The 24439-nt window shown below is 39.5% G+C and overlaps 2 protein-coding genes across 14 annotated transcripts in view; both read left to right on the top strand.

The window, feature by feature from the left end:
• Positions 1-12865, top strand: part of pde4dip (phosphodiesterase 4D interacting protein) — a 97596-nt gene extending 84731 nt beyond the window's left edge. For 5 of the 9 annotated variants that reach the window (XM_076876099.1, XM_004569353.4, XM_004569352.4 and 2 more), the window contains 16 exons: positions 111-379; positions 658-795; positions 920-1114; positions 2152-2436; positions 3288-3419; positions 3608-3727; positions 3881-4070; positions 4217-4341; positions 5493-5609; positions 5741-5845; positions 6281-6468; positions 6750-6881; positions 7699-7837; positions 9861-9907; positions 10098-10221; positions 11004-12865. In XM_076876099.1, the coding sequence (XP_076732214.1) occupies positions 111-379; positions 658-795; positions 920-1114; positions 2152-2436; positions 3288-3419; positions 3608-3727; positions 3881-4070; positions 4217-4341; positions 5493-5609; positions 5741-5845; positions 6281-6468; positions 6750-6881; positions 7699-7837; positions 9861-9907; positions 10098-10221; positions 11004-11152 (2455 nt within the window). In that variant the 3' untranslated portion in view covers positions 11153-12865. The remainder of the gene's footprint in view (positions 1-110; positions 380-657; positions 796-919; positions 1115-2151; positions 2437-3287; positions 3420-3607; positions 3728-3880; positions 4071-4216; positions 4342-5492; positions 5610-5740; positions 5846-6280; positions 6469-6749; positions 6882-7698; positions 7838-9860; positions 9908-10097; positions 10222-11003) is intronic. The other 4 variants (XM_004569347.4, XM_004569350.6, XM_004569349.4 and 1 more) reach the window with 4 other exon arrangements.
• A 2593-nt stretch (positions 12866-15458) lies between these two features.
• Positions 15459-24439, top strand: part of mast2 (microtubule associated serine/threonine kinase 2) — a 140800-nt gene continuing 131819 nt past the window's right edge. For all 5 annotated transcript variants that reach the window (XM_076876095.1, XM_076876096.1, XM_012924158.4 and 2 more), the window contains exon 1: positions 15459-16297. In XM_076876095.1, the coding sequence (XP_076732210.1) occupies positions 16220-16297 (78 nt within the window). In that variant the 5' untranslated portion in view covers positions 15459-16219. The remainder of the gene's footprint in view (positions 16298-24439) is intronic.

The following is a 24439-nucleotide window of genomic DNA, read 5'->3' as shown; positions in this document are numbered from 1 at the left end:
GAATTACATTTTAGCTATATCTGACACGATAAATGTATTGTGCATTGACCATGGTAAATAAAATGTGTGTGTGTGTGTGTGTTTGTGTGCATGCGCGCACGTGCCTACAGCCTCAGTAAAGAGCTGCAGCAGAAGGACAAGGTCATTGAGTCTCTCCGTGCCAGACTAAACCAGCATCAGCAGCACCATCATCCTCATCGTTCTGACACACCCTGCAGCGGTCATGCCCTCTCTGATACCACCGACCAATCAGATCGCATCTCTTATGTGTCCGATGAGCATGGATCCACAATTGAGGACCTGGAGTTGAGCTCTGATGTTGATGCTGCAAGTGAGCTTGGTCAGGATGAATCACGGATTTCTGCCAAAGTGAGCACAGGTACGAGTGTTTTTCTTTGTGTTTTTTTTAACCAACACAGTCCAGAGGGAATTCCAATTATGAATATTTGTGTAATTCCATGCAAATGTTACTCATGTGTGAGGAAATTGCAATTGATGACCTGTTTCCAGCAGAGCATTAACCATCATTTTAATGCTCTTCAGAACAAAAGGAGCAAGTCCCGCACTGCAGTTTTGCCATTTGACCTTTGCAGTATCAACTCTTTATCATAAAATGCATAGAATCAGTGTTTTGCAGTGTATGACTTTTCTTTCCAGATTGTCACCATGGAACAGTGTCACGCCATCCATCTATCCCTCCATCTATCACCTCATCTCACAGAACCCAGTCCTGTCATAGCTGCTCCAGCATGCAATCCACCAGCTCCCAACACACAGGCATGCAGAGTCAGACAGGTAGGAAGGACCCCAGAAAATGTCCTTCAGCTCATGTAGATAGGAACTGCTACTTGCTGTATCTTTCTTTATTCTTTGCTTTTTTGTGTCTGTCTATCATATTTACCTTCCCCTTTTCTCCCAGCTCCTGTCTCAGTTTTCAGCCCTACTTCCTTTCACACTTCCCCCACTTCCTCCACCCAGAAGACACGCTTGCCCTTCCATCCTCGCCCTTCCAACCTGCAAACCCGTTGCCAAAGCAGTGGGGGTATGGGTTTCTCCCTGACTGAGGTGCACCAGGAGCTGCAGATGTTACAAAGGCAGCTGGCAGACAAAGGCAGTGCGTCATGTCTTTGCATGCTTTTGTGTTTGACCCACTTTAAACTTAACAAATTCAATGGAGTGTGCAACCAAGAACTGATTCCTTCCAGAAACAATCCTTTGAATTTCTTTTCAAAATTAAGCAGCTGCTGGTGAAATAAAATGGATTTAGTCTGCCTAAGAGTAACGATTACTCAATAATTGTTGAATGCTTCAGAAGTCTGAATCATTAGAAATGATTTAGACTTCTACGGGGGATCTTTTTGGACCCTATGACATAACCTACATAAGATGGCGATGTCATTGGCCGCATTTATGCTTGTGCTGGTGCATTATATGGTAATTAGTGCCCCATAAAATACTGGGGCATGATGCAAATGAATTACTTTGTATTGTTTACTTTCTAAAAGATATGTGGGGGATTTGTTAGATCAGCTAAAGGCTGATTTTATGATCTGATTTGGTTGCAGATCCTGAATTTCTGACATTTTGTGTGTCTTAATAAAGAGCATCACATAATTAGAGCACATAACTTTGATAGCAACAGCCATCTACATTACATTTAGTTGTACTCTACTAATTTCTTGAGCATCTGTTGCCCCTGAATTGTACACTATAATAAAAGTTATAAGATGGCTTCTTGTAGTTAAGCAGAGAGGGAGCTGACCAGCTTTAATAATTCATTTCTCCCCAACTGCCTTTGTCTTTCTTCTCACTGTCCTGTCATCCCATTGCCTTTATCTTTAACACACTGTACTTTCTTACTCATTAAGCAACTGTTCTGCGCTTGATGTTTAATGAAGCCAGAGCCTCCAGCTGGAGAGGGATTTGCTGTGATCTTAAAACACCGATGGGCATTAGAGCTTTCAGAAAGCCCCAACCAGACAAATTTCATTTGGCTGATTAACAAACTTGCTCCCGATGTCAGGAGAAATCCCTTCATCTTGCTCTTGGTCTCTCTAAGACACACACACAAAGCAGACCATGTATTTACGCAATATATAAGCTATCCGCTTTTCCTTTAGTTGTTTCCTTAAATCTTCTCATCCTCTGCAGGGTTTTCTACTCCTCAAGCCAAACCGCTTCAGGGTTTCCCATTTGTCTACCAGCAGCCGGACTCCTTTGACTTACTGCCTCTCTCCTACCAAGGATTCCAACCTTCTCCTTTCAGCAGTGCTGCTAGCAACAGTAGTCTGGATGCCAGCTTGACAATGAAAGCTGGGGCTAGCCTCCTGGAGAGCAGTGCATTGTGGGATGTGAGCTATGGAAATCGAGCAGTGAGAACTGGAGCTGACCTGTCATCAGGATCCTCGGGGTACCAGTCAGGCAACAGTCACACAGGTAAAGCTTTAATGTGCCCGATGATTTCTCTGATTTCTGGGTGTTTATGTTAAAAATGTTTAGAAAATTGTTCAATGTTTTGTATGTACAAGTTCCCTACTGACGCTAGTGCCTGGGTATGCTTATGTAATATCAGTTTTTAGCAAACTTGTGTAGTAAATTACTCTAAACTGTATTTCCTCAGCTGAGGCATTAAAAGCACATTTTTATTCTTATTTTCTTATAGCCTTAAAAGAAATACCAAAAAAAACCCAAGAATTGCATAACACTGAGCTGAAATTAGTTTGGAATATTTGTTTGTAAAATGGTCAAAGACGAGATGTTATAGGTTTGTAATAAGTTTTTAAAACTCCAGAATTTTCAGATGAATATAATAAAAGCTCGGCTTCTGAATTATTCTTTCATTGTGCTGATGTATTACGAACAAAGCATTCAATACATCAGGCTGTGAATGCACCTTCAGGCAACTTTTGTTGTAGTGCTATAAATAAAATCAAATTGATCTGAAACATATTAAATGTTTTGTGAGCACTGTGTTGCAAATGATCTCAAATTTTAAATCATGTATAAGAAGTTTTGTTTTATTGAACATGGATTAAATATGCAATGACATTTGAAAGGGTTTAGTTAAACACACATCCAGACATGTTTGGAATTAAAATACTCAAAAATAGCCAGTGCATGAAAAACAAAACAAAAAACAAAAATATGGTTATTGTCTCCTGTTAAGCCAGCTGTGAGTGATCAGTCGCTGTTTTTGACAATGATCTTTTTCTTGCCTTATTAGTTTATTAGGTGAGCGTGATTGGTGATTTCACAACAGACACTCACTCTTCGCTTGTCTGCTACAGGTTCAGACCTGATGAAGGAGCACTTGAGGGAAATCAGGAGTCTGAGGCAGAGACTGGAGGACTCCATCCACACCAACGACCGTCTCCGACAACAGCTGGAGGAGAAACTGGCCCGAACCACCACTGAGAAAGGTAACAGAGACAAACGAACACACTGTTCGTGTTATCTGCAGGGCTCAAAGTTTTGAAAAGCATTGAATTTAGTCCTGACAAAATATGTTATCGAAATTTTATTGCTTTAAATTGAATTTACAAAGATGTTTTTTTTCTGTCATTATTTATTTATTATTTTTCACTCCTCTGTCTCTATCTCCTCCAAGGTGCTCCTACCAATATTTACATCCAAGGACTGGAATCAGTCAACCAGCTTGCCAGTGAGATTAGACTTCTAAAAGAGGAAAATGTTAGTCTACAAAATCAGCTGAAGCAGGTTACCAAAGGTACAGTATAATGTTTACTACCATGTCATAAGCTCAAGAGTCATTATTTATATTCAGAATGTAAATGTGAGTCTTAAATGTCCCTGCCTGAAATCAGACAAAAAAGTTCAAAATCAAAATATCCACTCTGCTCTGTTGTTATGTATCATGCAGAGAGCACTAAGGAGGCAGAGCAGCTGAGGGAGGTGGCGCTCCAGGAGCGTTCCAGGGTGAAGGAGGTGGAGCTAGAGGCTGAGAAGTGGGCAGAGCAAACCAGGAAGCTCCAAACTGAGGCTGAAGCTCAGAGTCAGGAGATGTTACACCTGAAACAAGACAGACTGAGGAACCAGGAAACCATCAACAGGTAGTCTGTTTGTTTCTCTCATTGGAATACTTGGAGTCTAACACTTTTTAGACATTTTAGTGGGACGATTTTGAAGGAAACACATATCTTAAAGAAATCATAGGTAATAAATAACATGATTTCATGCATTTTATGAAATACCTCAGGCTCCAGCATGAGTTGACTGTCCTCCGACAGCAGCTTTGTGAGAGCCGCAGTTTGGTCCATTCTCTTCAGTGTGAGCTGCAGGTGTATCGCAAAAAGGGGAGAGTCACCACAAATGCGCCCACTGGTAAGAATCAACACACAGTCGCCTGTTCAGATCAGTGAGCAGCTTTAACTCGATGTAGTGAAGAAAAGCATCCATCCATCCATCCATCCATCCATCCATTTGTCTTTACTGAATTCAGAGACATTGTGGTCCTGGAGTAGCAGTCGAGACGCAAGATACACCATGGACATGTGGCCAATTTATCGCAGGGCAGGAAAATGAGTAATGCAAAATTTCTCTAAGTATTCTAGAAGTAATATTTTTAATTCTAAACATGGTGCACACACAAAACTGTGCTTAAACAGTGCATAGAAACACGCACGTATCGAGAATTCATCAGTATTTTCCTACATGAATTTTTTAAAATACTTTATAAACAAATTTAAAACTTCCCCAGACCACATGTATACCAGTCTGTCTTATGTTTTAAACTTATTTTGGCAATTAGTTTGTTTTCCAGAACAATGTAAAAAAAAAATCATAGAGTTAAATAACAATAAAGAATTTAAATGTAACGTACAACATAAACGATTGAGCTTTAGCTAATATACCTAACACTAAATGCTTAGCATAATAAAGCTGCATTTACTAAAAAGACTTGCATATTGGCTGGATGTCATCAATGGCATTCATTTCTTACCAGTTTGCTACTTCCCAGTGGGCTGGAGGCTCTTCATCTCCTCCACCTGCTTCCTTCTTATGCTATCTTATTTTTCTTCACATCATCTCTGATGTCAAACCTTTTCACTTTATATCACAGAATATTTTGTCATACAGCATTCAAAAATAAAAGTAGAAAAACATTGCACATGTTTCATTAATCAGACCAAAAATTCTGCATGCACACTTATTTTGTTTGAATAATTTTGCCTATATTAGTGAATGAACCCCACTGGCATCAATCACTATTTTCTAGGTGGGTATTTTTTCTATGAGCTGCCATTCGTAAAAGACGGCTGCTGGAATTATGTTTCTGTTTAGGAATGCAGTAATATGAAAACTGGTCCATGTGTGTGTTTTGTGAACTTAAAAATGTATTCCTTGTTAAAATCATCTAATGTGTCACTTTTCTAAAGTTACAATGAGGACCTGCTTCTTTTCTCAATCCCACGCTCCCACACAGATTGTCTACTTTCTTTGTTAATCACCAGTATTTGTGTGTTCTCTAACAGGTCAAGGCAGTGACAGCACAACAGTCTTTGATCCCAAAGACCTGCACATTCAGCTGGAGCAGCAGCTGAGCAGAGAAGCTGACACGCAGCCTCAAGCCAGGAGGCAGCTCTTCAGCGGTCAGTATATCTGAAACACATAGACTGTTTCTGAAAATCCTGACAAATATGGCAGATCATAGCATTACAATTACAAAAATGTTTTAACAAGGAAACTTTAAATCAGTACTGATGGGAATCTGTCTCCACAGATAGCGTTCCCTCTCCACCTGTGAGAGACACTGGACTTTTCAGTCCTTCCTCTCCTTTGCATGCTATGCAGAAACACACAGAAGAAACTGGAGCAACTGATCAGGGTGAGAGATTTCAAGCAGCACTTGCACTGTGACTATGCAATCCTACCCATAATAGTCATAACTTTAAGCATGAAAACATTATTCTGCGAGCTTTGTTCAGGTATCCCTCAGTGTGAATAATTTTACATGAAACCAGAAACTATTAGCAGTTGGCTATGGGGAACAATATCTCTGAGCAAAAAAGGAAATAACAGTAACCGTGTATGTTTGAGTCCACATCCACAATTCTTTCAAATAATAACTCCTTGCTTCATGTCACTGATAATGTGTGGTTATTGCACATCCTCCTGGCTTGAGCCTGGCTTAAGTTTGAACCTGTAACTTTAGGCATTTAAAGGTTCTTTTTTATGTGGGATTTCTGTACTCTTAAATCAAATAAGTGAATCCATAGAGAGAAGACTGCACTGGACACAGTTCTTTCGTTTTCCTTTCCAGCAGGCTCAACCCTGCATGGACATCGCACAGATGGCTGTTTTTATAACTGTCATGGCCGCCATGCAGTGGGCCACATTGATGACTTCAAAGTTCTGCAGCAGCACATCCTCCAGGGAAGTGCGCTCCTCCTTAAGATGGAGACTGCTCTTTATTCTCTGAGCACCTCACAGGAGTTCTCCTTTCATCAGGTAAGAGCTCAAATCTCTTTTTATTCAATATAACTTGAGATTCATTTACTAAATTATGGTCCTCATAAAAGTCCAGAGCTGATAAGATAAAAATTATTAGTGCCTTGTAATGGGGGGTGGTCTCTGGAATGTGCTGTCAGGTCTGTAAATAACTTTTTCTCATAACAGAAGCGACGCGAACAAGTGCCGCAGCCCTGGCGAAAACCTCTCATACATAAATAGAAATAAATATATTCATAATTAATGCACATTATATTGACTTCATGCATTTTGTGTTCCAGCTTTCAGACTGGGGTTCTGTTCAGAAGCTGCTGCTGGACACTAAAACTCTGCGGCAGATACTGGATGAGGCTGAGTCTCTGCTTCGCGTGTTCTGGAGAGCAGCTCTGCCCAAATCTGAGGAAGTCCAACAGGTCAGAAAAGTATTTCCTGGTGTCACAGAGAAAATCTGATTTGGGATTGTAAAAACGAGAGACCAAAATCACTGTATTACTATTTTTTTCTCGCCACGCATGATTTCTTTTCTCAGCATTAATACATAAATAGAGAAGTGGAAAAAATATTTCTTGATAAAAGTATTTACTAAAATTGACTAAAATGTTCAGTTTAATGCAAGACAATGTGTTACAACAGGACCAGTGTAACACTGGATGAGGGCATTTGTATCACTGAAAAAACTTAATTAAAAGCAGACTTTGACATATTACATTGCTGCTATAATATGTAATCAATTAGTGTTTTAAACCTATATAAAAAAAATATATATCTAATTTGCCACTTTTAGATCCAACTCCCATTAAATGTGAAGTTTATATAACAGAAACATTCAGCTCAAAATCATTTTTTTAAACGTCTGTCAGGGTTAAATGATCCTGCTCCTTTTCCTCAGGCTCTCAGAAAGAATCACACCACCCTACACAGAGTAAGTTTCACTACGTAAGCTTGTTGCTGATAGAAAAACATGAGGGTGATACAGTTGGCCCCTGTGAGGTGAACCCTGTTAGGTGCCTTTGCACATACTTTACTTAGAAGTAAAAGATTTATTAACTTTTCCCCAAAGATTAAAGGAGCTGGATATGAGTAAATAAACAGATTTTATGCAAAAATGTATCATTTACTGCAACTGCTGCACCTGCCTTTGTTATTTCAGGTTGTACTCGCATGTTCTGCACGTCAGTGTATGCATCTCCAAGAGCTTAGAGAGCCATCTACCTGTCTTTTGCTATTTAGGATCGGTCTCTGAGGGAGGAGGTCCTTTCTCTCCGTCTGAAGCTCTCAGAGCAAGAACAGGCTCTAAAGGACACAATGGAGAGAGTCAAGAGCTCCAGCGGCACCAAAGATAGCATGGAGCACTTTATAGTCAGCCAATGTGAGTACACATTTCCAAAAAACTCTAATAGCACATGTAAAACCATGTGTTAAGTGTAGAGAGGCTCTCGTCTCTTTTTATTGGCTACACTTGGTATGAACAGATTGTGGGCTTTTTCTATTGCTATTCTGTGGTCACAGCTAGAGTTGCATGCCAAAGCTGGCAATAAAAGGGGTATGGGAAACGATAAATTGTCTGGTACTTTCTCATTTCTAATAAAGCACTCAAGGTGCTTTTTACTACAAGCCTCGTTCACCCAGTCACACACACATTCATACAAGTTATTGTCAAAATTTTCTTTTTTAACAGAGAAAGGGATTTTCAGCACTGTGGCACAGTGGTTAGCACCGTTGCCGCACAGCAAGAAGGTCCTGAGTTCAATTCCACCATCAGGCGGGGTCTTTCTGTGTGGAGTCTGCATGTTCTCCCCGTGTTTGCGTGGGTTCCCTCCGGGTACTCCGGCTTCCTCCCACCGTCCAAAGACATGCAGCTTGTGGGGATAGGTTAATTGGATAATCCAAATTGCCACTAGGTGTGAATGTGCGAGTGAATGTGAGTGTGAATGGTTGTCTGTCCCTGTGTGTTGGCCCTGCGACAGACTGGCGACCTGTCCAGGGTGTACCCCGCCTCTCGCCCTATGACAGCTGGGATAGGCTCCAGAGCCCCCCGCGACCCTGAAAAGGATAAGCGGAAGCGAATGGATGGATGGGATTTTCAACACAGCATTTCTAAATATACTTGGGGTTTTTTTTATAAAGCATACAAAATTTCTATTTATGCAGCACAAACTATTCCTGTCTAATAACGTCTTTCACCTATGCAGTGCTCAAAGCTTGTAAAATCAAGTTAAAACTGAGATCTATATACATGGTGTTTTCAAGAACTGGAGTGACAAGAGAGAGTTCAAAGAGAGGCACACGGTACAGAACAAGCCTGGTGGAGGTAGGAAGTGAAATTCAAAGAAAACTAGTGAGAGGTGTATCTAAAGATCCCTGAACAGCTGCCAAGATACCAGTGAATGACTTTACCCTTAAGCCCAAGGAAAACTCCAGGACAACCTGGAGAAAGATTATATATACTAGAAGCACATCCTGCTTATGATTGAAAAGGCGTACAACCCAAAAACACAATCCTTACAGTGAAACACGCAGGGGGCTGGAAACGGACTGTTTCTTATATAGTGTTTTTCTACTCCACCTGAGTACTAAAAGCACTTTACAAAACTTGCCTCATTCACACAAAGTTAGGATATTTGGCATGTACGTAGACTGAAGCAGCCAGGCATCGAACAACCAACCTTCCAATGGGTAGGTGACGTGGGAATATTGTCAGAATGTAAGAAATCATGAAGAAAGAAGCATATGTGAAGATTTTGAAAGAAAACCTCAAGCAGTCGGCAGAAAAACTCGATCTAGGTTGTCACTTTGTTTTCCAGTGAACATTATCGACTCGCCTGCACAAACTCCTGTTTTGAATATCACTGAAAACTGTGGGGTGTTGAAGACCAAGGTTAATGGCAAAAGACCATCAAATCTGGAGGAACTTGAGAAATTTGCTAAGATGATGTGTGTGAGACAACAAATGACTGTTATCCAGCAAAGGGATGCACATTTGACTATTAGCATCGAACACTTTAATAAATTATTTGGCTCCTGTGTCCAAAGTAAAATACTGTAAGCATCCATAATAAAACGAGAATGTTTGGAAAAGCTGTGTTTAAAAAAATCCTTCTCTATTTAACAGCACTTGGAAAATACTTTTAAATTGGGGATCAAACCACCAACCTTCTGATTAGTGATGATGTGCTGCACCTCCTGAGCCACAGGTGCCTCATATGGCAAGACTTTCTTGTTCATAGAGTCTGAACTGGAGCATTTACGAGAAGCCTGAGATTTTGACTCTGAGATTACTTTGTATTGTCAGTAATCATGTGTAATCATGGTCATGTGTAATGTTTTCACCGTTGTTACAGTTTGTGTCAGAAAAAGAAATGATGATGATTGTATGTTTTTGTTTTTTACAGTGTTGAGAACACGCGATGTCTTGAGAAAAGCCAAGACCAACTTACAGGTCAGTTCACTCGTTGCCTCATATTAATCCTGGTTTTGGTATCATTATCCACAATGAGTGTTGTATTCCCATAAGTAAGAACAACTAAGTGGGTGGATGATGACGTCCCTCACACTTTTGGTCATTAGAAAAAGATGTTTGTTTTCTTTACCTTTCCTCCTCTATCCTGTCTCCTACTGAGTGTCCTCAGGAGAATGAACTCAGGATTTCTTCCCTGCACCAAGCTCCTTTTCCCATTCCTCCTTCTCCTCCCTCACTCCTCTCCTCCTCTTATTCTTCCTCATCCTCATCCTCACAACTCTGGCCTGGTAAAGGTACAGTCTGGCGTGTTGGGTGGTGAAGCTGCTTGCTTTTTGATTAAGAACCTACAGTATATATCAAAAATGTTTGCATGTAGCCAGTAAAGCCACTTAAATACTACATAATCATGCAGCATGTAAGGCTGACTGAGATACTACTAAACAGGTAAACAGCATACTTGTATGTAAAAGACTAAGCAAACACTAACACGTTGCTTTCCTTGCTAATGTTCGTCTTTCTTGCTAATCATCATTTGGACAAAAACAATAACTAGAAACGTCAGTTTGCTTACTAGAAAAGCAAATAGTGCAGTGAGACCATACTGACCAGTTTAAGAATGTGGCCTCTAGTCCTTACCCAGGATTACTATTTCTTTTGATTCTGTTATCAAGTAATAAGTGCAAAGAAATGCAATGTCTGGTGGAGATGAACCAAAAATATATATTTTTAAAACAGACATTTTTAACTGCAAAAGAGATTATTGGGCTTTATATGTGGTTACTGCTATACTTACTTTTATACACATACATTTTTTATGAACTCAAATTGATATAGATGTCTAATACCACTGGCTGAGCAATAGGTTGGTTTTGCTCTGTATATGTGCATTTTGAGGGGACAAAGGAAAACTGATAAACAGCAATCAGAAGCTGATACCGGTGTTAACAAAAAGAAATAGTAAAGTTACTTACAAGTGTAACATTTTAAATGATATACAACTTACATTTAACAGGTGGTGCATAAATAAGATCCACTCCATAGAAACCTCCTGGATCTCTTGTCAACTGTCTTTCAGGTGAAATCTCAGGCGGACGCTTCTGTGAGCTCAACATGTCTCCTGGTTGGAGTGTCATGAAGCCCCAAACTTCACCCTGTAGCTCTTCCTCCTCTCCTGCCCAGGGATGGACTCACCACCAGCTCCCCCTGCAGGAAGTCTTCCTGTAGCTCAGAGTTCATCATCACTGCCATCTCCGGCTGTGTTATTTTATTATTTATATCAATGGTATAATTTGTGCAGATGTTTGCAGGATTTTCCTGGAGGGAACTCAAAGGTTTTTTTGTTCATATGAGATAAGTCTCAGTTTGGCTGAAGCTTGTTTATGATTCATAGGTCTTTTTGCATTATTACTATTAAACCAAATTTAAATAAGAATAGAACTAAATTTAAAACAGTTTGAAAACTTTTAGATTCATCAGCAAATTAATCAGCAATTTCTGGAGGATGCCCTTGACTCACAGTTTAAAAGTGACAAATCAGGAAGGAGCTTCACCTTTGTTACTTCAGCAGGGATTTTAAAATGCAAAAAATGTGTTTAATGCCAGCAGGAAAAGGAAGAGTTAAAGAGCAAAATCCAAAGTGCTTCCTCTTAGCCTCTCTTGAGGCTCATGTTTGTAGTCAGTGTGTAGAATTACATGCATGTGGTGTGAGCGTTGTGATAAAACAAAGCCATACTCCCCAGAGGTAGTTATGTTTTAGTTTTGTCCTAATATCCTAATGAAAAAAGAACATAGAACCATCAAAAGACGTGCAGTCGGTCGTGTAGCTGGTAGATGATGTTTTTACTTTCAAGTAACACAGCAGCTTAGTGTCACTGATTCACCGTTCACCCTCCAACTTCACTTTTTCTGTTAGACATGGAAACAATCTTTCCTTTGTCTTTAGATAATTTAAAATGGGGGTCTGGCATCATCAACTTGCAGGCTTGATAAACCTTGTAAAAAAGATACTTGTGAGATACATTTTAATAAATGGTCCAGAAAGGATGACAGTTCATTTTTGTAACGATTAAAAAAAACAAAAAACCATAGCATCTCTTTTTTTCTTCTTCGTCAACTTCTTTTTTTTTTTCCTTTTTTTTTAAAACAACAACTTTTTTTTCTATGTTTATTTTTTGTTTTTAGCTAAATTTGTCAGTATCTGTGTGTTTTAATGTTTTGTCACAGCGATATTTAAAAAAAGTAAACACGTCTCTGGAAGCGTTTCCTTTGGAAGAGGTTTTGTGACACTCACAGTTTATTTTATTTCATTGGCTCCTCTTGTGTTTATTATTATTATTATTGTTTAGTTTGTTTTCGTGACTTTTTTCTGTTTTGTAGGTCACCTGTTTTGTTTTGTGCATGAACTGTGGCTTTACTGCCCTCTAATACTTTTACTGAAAAATGGAAATTCTGGGGTTACTGTGCAATACATAGCTCTGTGTTTCTTTGCTTTTGTTTTTAAGCTTGAGTGTTAAAGTGCCATGTCAACGGTTTTAATTCTAAAACTGAACTGATTTAAGAAAATTATTTGTTAGATGAATGCATGTGACAATCAGTATGAAGCACTTTTATTGGCCCAGGCATTTTTAGCTATCTAAATCACATAAAACAGCACTATACTGTAGGAGTGTAGTTAAGAAGCAATAAAATGAACCAAAGTAGACAAAACAGTTTTGGACTGTTTTCCCTTAGAGGTCAAAGGTCAAACTTGGTTTGTTTTGTTTCTTTTAGTGTTAGAGCTGTTTTAGGAGCCACCCTTCATATATGTGCATATTAACGGTAGTATGTACATCAGAGAGAAGAGATGGTCTTTGGATGAAGGCCATTTGTATTTTTAAGACTTCTCTTTATTAAAATGTTTTGTGGTGAAGATCTTTCCAATAAAAGGGGACAAAAATATCTGTCATGTTTGTTGTTTTCTCACGTTATACTACATGTTTTTTATTTTGTTCACCTTAAGCACAGCCTTGCAAATACAGTGAGGGTTTCTTTATACTGTACACTTCATAAACCGTGTTTAATCAGCGCTCAAATGCTGTTCAAAATAAAAACAAAACAGAATAACAATAGATGTACATGTGACTTACACAAAATTACAGAATACTTTCAAGTGTCACTAGCTTTTCTCTTTTTAGATCAACAATATTAAATGCTGATTATAAGATCAACAATAAGCAAGAAAAGCTATAAAAGCAGGAAATGCAAATACAAAATGAAAGCAGAGGCATAAAAATTTAAAGATTAAAATTTTAAAACTCTTAAATTAAAAAGTGATCATACATGTTAAATTAAAGAAGACATGATGCGCAGAAAATATGAGTTGTTTCCTGTTATGTTTTGAAATTTATGAATTATTTTATACTAAAGAGTAAGGGTAAACTCACTGGCCATTTCTTTAGTTACACTGAGTTGAACTCCATATTGGCTTTGTGACAAAGATTCAACAAGGCGCTGGAAACACTCTTTGGACTTTGTTGTCTATACTGACCATAATATGGAGTTGTGGTCAACTGAATGGGAAGCTGACAAATTTGCAGGCCAGCTACACATCCATAATGCAAATATCCAATTCTACTACACCCCAAACGTGTCTCGAATGGATTAAAACGCAATGACTTGGGAGGTCATTTGAGGAAAGTGATAGTAAAGTCAGTAAAGTAAAGAACCTTTCAAGACAAAAATCACATAGTGCTTCTCAAAATATCAGAGCATTAAAAAAGAAAAATGGGAAATTATCATGATCTCGTTGTCATATTTAAAATTCAGTTTGAGGTTATTTGAATGTGTTATCCTTCTGAATGCAGCCATCAGAAGATGGGTACACTATGATCAGAGAGGGATGGATATGGTTAGCAACAATACTCAGTCAGACATTTAGAGTAAATGATGCTGACATACAGTGTGCCAAGAAAATGTCCCCCACATTACACCACCAGTCTAAACTACTGGTACAAATAGGATGGATACTGGCATGCTTTTATTTTGTTTATGCCAGATAAACTAAATGAAAGCATCTGTATGCTGCAGCAGAGTTTGAGATCCATCAGCCCAGTCAATGTTATCCTACTCAGCACAGGATTGACAGCTGGTGCGGTCTTCTGCTGCTGCACAACCTGAACTTCGGCAAGTTGTCTTGACCATGACTGTAGGACTAAATGGACTGAGTTGCTGATGTGTGACGGGCTAATTAGATCTTTGCATTAATGAAACACTGAACAGGTGTACCTGGTGAAGTTTAACAGTGAAAGATAGAATAACGCTACTGTGGGGATAAAAGAAAATCTGACTGTCATATATATGGCACAATTTACCAAAGTATTGCCATGTGGTTTAAATACAAGGATGTCAAAGTGACAAGAAAATTCCCTCTTTGGGAAAAAAGAGGATTTTATTAAACAACACGTGCGCCTAAAATACACACTAATTATTCATATTATTAGATAATAGAATATATATTGCTTAATATGTAAATGTTATATGCAGCTATATATGAAACATTAAAATATACATCACTTTATAAGCCTATCTGTTTATTTCACGGTCTCGTTAAACATACACACAGAAAACACATACGAAGCAGTTTAGTTGTTAATCAATAGGTGGCAGCAAACCACAACAAACCTCGTGGAATTGTTTCACAGCCCCAACACTACGAGGATGCAAAAGCAAGTCGGTATATGTAAAGGAATCAGTATAAGGTGTCTGATTCTGTGAGTGTGCTTTTAAATTTTAGAAAACAAAAAGTTAATTTCTTTCATGTGTCTGCATGGATTTTTTTTATAATCGTCATCATCTTTTTTTCCAAAATCAAGAAATCGTCTAGCAAGCGGAGGGTGTAGATGAGCTTGAAACCAGAGGTGTGAAGGGGATTAGGATTTCAAAATAAAACCTTTTGCACTTGCGCAAATTGCGAAAAATGACAGACATAATATAACGGCATATTGACTTCAGTATATTGCATTCAGGATAAACAAAAATATATTTTCTTCTTTTGAAATGGCAGTAGAGTATATTTGTCTTCTTTTACCACGACAGTTACCGATATCACATTGCATTGTCAGTGTTCAAATTTCACTCACATCAGGAAAATCCCAAATTATTATAATTATTATGTAAAAGAGATCAGTGGTTAGTGCCACTGGGAGCTTTGATCTCAGTGAGACTAACCTGGTTAAATTAATAAATACAATTTAATTATTATTATTATCGTTTTAAAATAAGAGAATGTTATCCCCATCTGGTTTATTTTCTATGACTACAAAGACGTCAAAGATTGAACACTCTGGGAGAGACAAAGAGGTTATCACTAATATTTATTTTTAATAGTCATTGCATTTTTATTATTTATATATTTATTTGTTTAGTAGTTAGTTAGATAGATAGGATTTGTTTTTGTTGTTTTTATTACATGTGGATTCCTGTCCTTTCTTGCATACTTTTATTTTGGTATTAATGGACCGGATGTTGTATTCCTGCTAACCTGACACCCCAGCAGTCGTGTCAGAGCCAGGAAACAAGCTGAGCTGTACCGTGTCGTTGCAGTTCAACAGCGAGGTTAACTCAGTGTTCGCAGAGATCAGCCTTTATGTGAGGATGGGCGAACACCGAGACATGATGTATGTCGCCTAAGAAGTCACCAGACAGAGACGGAAGACGTGGAGCTCTTGGGGAATCATCTGGAAGCGTTAAGAGGGAAGGTAGACCTGCCAGGGTGTCACGGTCTTTCTGGGCAGGTAGACGTTATCAGGCAGCCAGACTAGCCGCTCAGCTAGTGTTTCAGCGGCAAGACGCTAGCTTAAATCGGGTTGAATGAACTGTTGCCACAGACGGCACAAAAAAGCGCAGCACGGATACATTTTTTCTAGAAATATAAAGCTATCCCTGTGAAAAGCGCACACTGCCCTTTTATCGTTTTCAAGGAGACACCGGTGGCTGCTCATGCAAGAAGGCTGATTGACAGCTTGTCACAACGGGTTTTCCAGATGTGGAGTCAGCACAAGAAGTGTAGCCGGGCTCTGAGTCGGGAATGGCTGGCCGGAGCAAACTCATAGGTGGAATCGCAAGTCAACAAACTGCAACAGCAAGCCATGCATTTCAGTTTGGCGCTGAGGTGTCCCTGAAAACCACAGCAGCCGACCTGACACGTTGTTCTAGCCAGCTAAGTGAAGTTACCGAGAGGATACTGGAAACTGCACAGGCAAGCGGGTGAAGTGGTGCAATCCGGCGCGCGATAGGACTGTTCCTACAGTCAGTATGAAGAGGACGGAGAATAAAAACAAAAGGAAACTCTGCAGTATGGAGCAGCACAGTGGAGGAGAGGAGAAAGATGCGGTGAGTAGTAAAAGCCTTTCGATACTCCTTGCTATGTCAGGAGGACGTGTCTCGTTCCCTTGTGAGTTCATGAGCCCACAGAAATCGCTAGAAACCCCTTAAACAGCGACGTCCTTTGCTTTCGGTACCTTTATGCAAAACCATTTTTCTTAGTAGTTCTGCAATGTAGACCTTTTTCCAGAACTTTCCTAATAACTATGTTTTTTGGCTTAGATGAGTTAATATATGCCATCATAATTAGTTGCTATTGCTAGTAGTTATAAAACTGTCTGTAAGCATGTAGTCACACAGCAGTGAGGTTGTGTGAAAAATGAAGCAGTCAATATAGAATAAACAAGCAGTTATGATGTCCGTCTGTTTCATCAGCTACTACTAATGAACAGTTAATCCTCTCAGGAAATATACGCTTTCAGTAAAACATGTACACAGATGCTCTGTCCCTGCAGCTCTACATGTTTGAAAGACTCATTCCCTAATGGAGAAAAGGGACCTAATTCAGGAGCTTCACAGTTTTTGCTCAGTCAGTGTGGATGCTGGCTGTTTCCTACTATGGTAGGTTGTATACATTCTTTGGTTTGTCAGACGAAGGCATGTAGTCTGGAGTCCTGAAGAAGACTAAAGTGTGCTCTAGCAGTAAATCTGCGCTTTGTCAAAGAGTATGGATTTTGGATTTGTTGTAATTTATCAGTAAGTAGAAGTAATCCACCACCAACTAACACCAAGTTGTCCATAGTGGGCTCATTACTTGGTGTTATTTGGCCTTGTGCTAATCTATTCAGTGCCCAATTTGTTCAACATGTAGTTATAATGCCAGTCTGGGATACCTGGGAAACCTACAGCTTAAGAACAAATGCATCAGAACTGGAGGTCAGAGGGGCTTTGAGCTGTGCCATCAAACTGGTAATTTCATTTCAGGTATTTTTTATTAGTAGTATGTTTTTTTTAGTCCAGTTATTTGATATAAGTGATATTGGGGGAGGGTTCATCCCTCCCATAAAGTTATTGATTCTACATATATAAAGTCTGAAACTCTGTGCATTTGCACATTTAGAGGGTTAAGAGGCTTAAGCACAAAATAAACGACTGTCTGCCACATATATCTACTTTAACCAGTTATTAGCTGTTGGTGGAATATGCTCTTCTAGAAGCCATGCATCAGTATATTGGTTTAAAAACAGGTATAGGCCAGTATTGATTGCTATCGCAGTACCATATGTCTAAGTATTTTAATAATATTCAACTGGCTAAATGTTCAAAATGTTTTGTGAAGTCCTGAAAGATTTTACAACATTTTCCGTAAAGACTTTTTGAAGTAAGAAGTATGAGAAGCTGAGCACCGGCTATCATCCTAGCATATCTGTTATAGTAAATATTGATTTGCACCCACAATTTTACAGTCAGATTTGTTGCATGCCCCCTTTGGTGGCTACTTTACCTCACTAAACCAATAATTAAAATATTTAAGACTTTATTGATATGGGCAAGCCATTACAGAGGACATCATATTTGAGTCCGTAATAACTCATTGTCGCGTGGTAATACTGTACAGTGCAATTCCTGATAGAATTCAGTAAAAGTTTATTTTAATGCTGCTAGGAATTGAAATCACTTGCAGCTTGTGTGTAATACTGTTCAGGAGCCATACTAAGGCAGTTTTATATTTTATTTGTCTTTGTTTGTAAAAACTATAAAGATAGCCCTCTAATAAGAAAACCTCTGTCCAAAGATGAAGTCATCGGTGGAGCTCCAAATGTTTCCCAAAACCGGCCTAAAAGAGGAAATGTCTTCTTTGCAGGCAGTTTAGATTCAGGGGAAGGATTCGGTTTTGGGGAAGTTTGAGGGAGTGAGCTTTATATTTGTATCATGGGAAGAAAGACAGATGTTTTTGTGCTGCCACAGTTTTATTTGTTCTTGTGTGAACCGTGACGAAGTGAAGGAGCAGACAGGGCGTTTTCATGTTAAGTGACTTATCTGCCTATTTGCTTACATTGTGGAAGGCTGTGAATCATGTGCTATATTACTTCATGGTTGGCTGTTCTTATTTTCTTGCAAATGTGTATAATTGGGGTTTCGGTAAGATGTGTGACAAAAACTTACTTCTGACAAAGCAAAGAGATGTCCTCGGAGAAAAGCTGCACATGCTAGAGGTCAGAGCTGTGCTTGGATTTCCGTTTTTGCTTGATGATGATTTCTACATGTTCATTTAAAAATAACAGCCAGTTGCCGTCTTGTAAAGAAAACCCACACAAATAAGTGGTTTTTATGCTTATCATCCTTACTTTATGAGAAACAGATCATCAGATCATACAGTTGCTCCTGGAGAATCACTCGTCACTGATGTCTTCACTTACACACTGTCCTTGTTACAATAAAACCCCCACAAAATAACCAACATTTCATACAGTCAGAGGATGGATGTCATTTTCTAACTTCAGCGTGAATTTCAATATGTTGCCAGGGACAGCGGATAAACACATACAAACACCCACTGGAGTGTTGTAATGTGGGACCTGCATACTGACAGTTGGAAGAAGAATGCTTGTTTTTACGGTGGTGACTGCAAACAGTCACCACCGTAAAAACAAACAGGACATTATTACATCATGAAAGTCAGACATTCTGCAAGGTGTAATCAAACTCCTCCTTTATCTTTTAAACAAATTCAAAATAGGGTTAAATGTAAATGCCATTGAACATTGAATGTAAAAAAATGGAGAAATGGTAGCTTTCCTTTTTATAATGGATATTTTTGGAACTTTCCAACATGGTGTGAGCAGTGCTGGGCGATAAAATGATCACAATATTTTATAGAGGGGGGAAAATTTCAATGCCGATGATGAATGTAGGCTTTAATATTTGATGAGACAAACAATAATTTGGTTTCAGGCAGTATGTAAGGTTGGTGTAACGCTGGTCTTCTGAGAGAAAAAAATGACAATAACCAGGATGTCCTGATGAGTAAAGCCAAGAAGGAAAATGTATCCGCCGTTCAGGAAGAGATAATACCAAAGAAAGGTCACACATCATCAAAAGTGTGGAAGTGGTCAGTTTTCTATGATTAGACCAAGCACAGATAAAGACAGGTTGCAAGATATAGTGGCGACAGGTCCCAACAAAATCCAGTAACATGACACACTTCTTTAAAAAATATCAAAAGTATGCAAAAGAATGTGAATCTTCCAGGGCTGGAAAGCGTCGTGTTCTGGGCACGCATGAGCTTCAGCCTCGCAGTCTTGATTATTGGTCCTGAGGAAAGGGAGGGTCACAGACCATCTGCTGTGACAGACCAGAGAAGCACCTTGGTAAGGTCTTCCTTTGTCTCTCGTCAGCTTCTTCGTAGACATCAAAAACTGGATGTCAACCAATTTTCTCAAACTGAGCAATAATAAAACTGAACTGTGGTTGTGGTTCCCAGGTCACAGCCAGGAAAAGTGGCCAATCTGGACCTCTATCTCACCTTTTCCACAACTTTGGTGTCATCCTGGGCTTCCTCCACTCTCCTTACTACATATTAAATCCATCTCTAAAAGTGCCACCCAAATATGTCCAAGCTCTGGCTAGTGCTCCCTGACTCTTCAGCTGAAACCATCATTGATAGCTTCAGTACTTCCCACCTGGGCTACTGTAACATTTTCCTGCTTGGTCTGTTTATCAAAGCCTTGGACACAGTGCAGTATGTTCAGAACTCAGCTGCCGGAGTTCTTACCTAAACACATCACCCTAACACTTACGTGCTGGAGTTTGGCGATGATGACGGCTAAGCTACCAGTCGAGTTCCGTATCTCTTATCGAATCCATCTCCTCATTTACAAATCCCAACATGCTTTTGCTCCTCAGCATTTTTCTGATCTTCTCTTCTAGACCTCATGTTTTCTTCTGCATTCTGCAGATAAAGGCGTAGTCTGCACTTCTCACGCCAGTCTTTTAGGGAAAGAGGCTTCAGTGCTACTGCACCATCTCTCTGGAACAGGCTCCATCCCTGAGTATTTTCAACAGACAGTTCAAATGCCACCTGTTCACTGAGGCCTTTGAGCTCTGACTTTTGTGTAAAGCGACCTTAGATTTCTTGAAAGGGTATTTAAATATGATTTGTTTTTGTTGCAAATAATATTATTATGTTTTAAATTAATTAATAACTTTTTCCCCACAGCCAAAACATTGCAGCTATATGTGATGGAGTTCATAGCTCTCATAGATTGCAGAGAAAACATTTCTTCTTTCTCTGCTAGCTGAAAGAGAGATGAAAGGATAAGCTGTAATATCTTCTCACTTAAGACACCATGTTGTTGCTCCTTGCTTAAGCCCTGACATGATCAAGCTAATTAGGGCAGACTTGAGGTAGACTGAAATCTACAGCAGCTTAAATGTGTACTCTACAGTGTTAATAGGAGTGGCTGGGAACAGGGAGTTTTGTTATTTCACTAACTTCACTTTCACTTCATTTCTAAGCTATAAAATGCACATTGTAGCTCCTTAATTCTTTGTAATCTGTTATCTGTCCATCAGTTTGATGAAGTTTACTTTTGAAAACCATTGCACTAAACATCTAGCACTACCAACATTTTTTTTCTATCATATGACCATGTAGCTAATGTTTAGAACATTTCTTCTTCTGAGAGAATGGATTTCTTTCCATAGTGTCCAGCCCCATGCTCACTATAATGTCCATCCTTCGCTACTGATAATGCTGAAAGAAGTCAAACCGCTTCCAGCCTCATCAACTTCGTCTGTTCCTAGCTCTACATATTGTCAACGGTAACAGTAGCTGTTAACATCTCCGGTTCATTGGATGTGCTTAGGGTACTCATTAAATCTCCTCCCCTCCCTTTCACTGATACGGGAGAGTGATTTCCTTCCCAGCCTTTAACCACTTATGGGTTAGGTGCAGCTGAGGAGCCATTGAGCCAGAACGACCTTTGGGACTCCAGCTGATAGTTCTCCCTGCATTGCAGATGCCAGGGGGCAGACTGATAGAGCCCAAATGGTTTATGTGCCATTTTAGAATGCCTAGAAGCGCACTAATGGGAAGGCGCAGATGCAGTAGGATGATTGACATTAATTATAAAGCCCTCATTAACGAGAATTATGGCTGAGATGAGCCCTATCGATGACTATACAAAAATCTCACGTATTAGTGTACAGGTTTAGTTATTGTGGTAATCTGCAATGAGTAGGAAGGAGAAATCTCAAAAAGTGACAAATGACACAAGTCAAAGCATTTGTTTGTTTCCCTTTGTTAATATTCAGTGTGTTTGTGGTTATCTGTTTACCGTTCTCAAATTATATTTTGTTAAGTCTCCTCCTTTAGATTAAACTTTGGGCTGTTAAATTGTGAAAATGCCAGCACAACACTCTTACTAGGGAAAATCCATCATCTGCTCCAGCTTAATGTCTTATAATGTTACCCCCCCCCCCCCCCCCCCCCCCCGAACCTGAGTGATGTTGATCTCACACTGATCTGGACTGCACATTGCTTTGCTGTCTTTGCTATTGACCACCTCGTTTAAACTTTGCTTTTTCTATCCTGTCCCTGAAAATGGGCACAACTCTGTGCATTGAACAAAAGCCTGCATTATGCTTGCTGTTGTAGTATTTTCAAATTTGACACAATTTAATATTAAACATTGTTAAAGAGTTTTCCTTGTGGAAGTTGTTCTGTCATGTTTAGTGTTTAGGAAATTTTCAATAGAAGTTTTTAGTGTGTGAAAATTTACTAGCATTAAACCAATAAATTTGAACCTATTATGATATAACATTGCTCTTTATTAATATATAACTAACTAACTAAGGAAAACAATGAACACTTACAGTGTTTCTCTAGGCATTTATTTTCCATTTTGAGTTGTTAATAGAAGTGAATGTATACTCAAGAGCATCAAGTCGCATTAACCTAATTCACAGGAAACGACAAATGGCTGTGCCTCCTGTAGGCACTCATTCATAACAGTCACCTCAAAGCACTAGGTAGTATAAGGTGAGCACTCCAGCAGATAATGTCATGACATTTTTTTAAACCAACTTGGAAACCGATATTTTCTTAAGTGGAGCGATATCAAGTTGAACAAGTAACATGCTATTCAACTATCATAATTGCCCGAGTTTAGATTTTCTTCTCTATAGTTTTTTTGTGTACAATAATTGGGATCATGTGTCCATGTAAAAGCAGGCACATACATAATCATTTGTCATAACTGCCACTTAATTTGACACAATCCACCTGACAGTGAGACAAGGTGCAGAGGCAGCTCGAGGGCCACCACAATAGTGGCCTTGCCAGGGAGCTAGCTAATGGAGGAAAAACAGGAGATGGAAAGGGCTTACAACTGGCAGCTTTTGAACTTTCATAGCAGAAGTGTGGAAAAATTATGAGTAACTTTAAATATTTTTTTCAACAGCTGGATGGATGAATGAGTAGGAGTCTTTTTCCCCAAAATTGTAGATAACACAGTGTTGTCCACTGAGGAGGAGAACACTCACACACACACACAGGACATCTCATTGACATAATGCTTTCCCTTGCCGCTTAGCCTAACCCTAACCATCAAAGATGGATGCCTAAACCTAACCCTTACCCTATACCTAACTATAACCTAATTGTAACCCTGACACTAACACAACATTTTGAGCCTCAAAAATGCCTTCAAACTCGTGGGGACAGGCCTTTCGTCCCCATAAGTGACTTTTGATCCCCACAAATAAGGTAGCAGGCCAATTTCTCTGTCCTCACAAAGATGTATAAACATGTACGCGCACGCACGCACGCACGCACGCACGCACGCACGCACGCACGCACGCACGCACACACACACACACACACACACACATCAAAAAGCTAAAGTATTCTGCAGGATCTCTAAGTGAGAGAAAGAGCAGAACAGGGAAATGTGTGTATGAACTCTACCATCAACCTTCCCCGTTCTTACTCAGTGAAATGAGGTCAACCAATCAACAGCCCCAACCCCCACCTCTTGGTGTTTGACAGGTGTTTGTCGCTTGCATGACTTACATGACTTCTTTTCCTCAAAAACGAGGTTGAGGATCAGTGATTGCAGAGGAGTGTCTGCAATCACTGATTGCAGAGTGTCCTTCGCTTGCATTCAAGTGGGCGTTACAGATTTTACAGCATGCTGTGGTTTAAATCAAACAGTGTGTGTGTGGGCCATCTTGATATATGAATGTTTTTTGGAAGTGACTGAGGGTGGCCATCCCTGTTGTGATTGGGTGATATTAACCTTTGGGCCTTGGCCAGCAAGGCGATTCCAGAAAAACATCCTGCTTCCTTGCCAGCTAACTATAGGAACACAAACACAACAATGAGGTCTGAAACAATCATAAGACAAGAAGGTTTGACAGACAGTCGAATTATGTAACTGCAAAAGTTACATTTTATGTTCTGTCTTGTCAGTCAAAGTAAAGACATTTTTTATTATGCCTGTGTGCCACATTCACTGGAAAGATCTGCAAGATGTAAACTTGAACTTAGGCCCGGTTAGCTTGCAACCAATTGTTGAATTGTATATACATATGGGAAATTAAAAAATGGCAGCAATCGGCTGTTTCTCCAGTCTCCAATTCACCTCCCTTAACCACAGGAAGTGGGAATATCAGTGAGTCAGTGGCATTATTCAGAGCTGCTCTGTCGGAAAAACTACAAAATGATTACAAGCATTCATATCAGCATAAATTGGACTAATTACAATCTTTACTGAAACGGCTCTGATCTCATTTTATAGCAGTGCTGATAACTCTGGTTAGGCAGTAATGAGACCTCACTGTCTGATTCCCAGACAGCGTTTGAACATTAACCTCAATTCTTTCACAATCGCTTTTGGCAAATATTATTTTCAACAGAAACAAGCTGGACTTGCTACTGAGCCCTCAGAGCAAGAACACACCCACGATTAAAGCTTTCACGTTTAAATATCAGTTTAATCCACCAAAAATTAAATTGGTGACCTGTGAGCAGTAGCCCAGGGGATTAGTGTTCTGATAGGTCGTATCGCTACATGTCTCAGGCCTGTAAATAGTGACTCATGTGAACTGATGATCAGTCATATCAGGTGTAGAGCCCTGTGCTCTGATGCAACGTTTGCTGCTCCAGAAAACAGGCCTGTAATGGTGTAGCCATGGTGGTGAAGCTCC

This window comes from Maylandia zebra, linkage group LG17 (genome assembly GCF_041146795.1).
Source record: "Maylandia zebra isolate NMK-2024a linkage group LG17, Mzebra_GT3a, whole genome shotgun sequence".
In the NCBI taxonomy this organism is placed as follows: domain Eukaryota; kingdom Metazoa; phylum Chordata; class Actinopteri; order Cichliformes; family Cichlidae; genus Maylandia; species Maylandia zebra.
The sequence above is the reverse complement of the archived record's forward strand: the minus strand, read 5'-3'. Positions and strand labels throughout refer to the sequence as shown.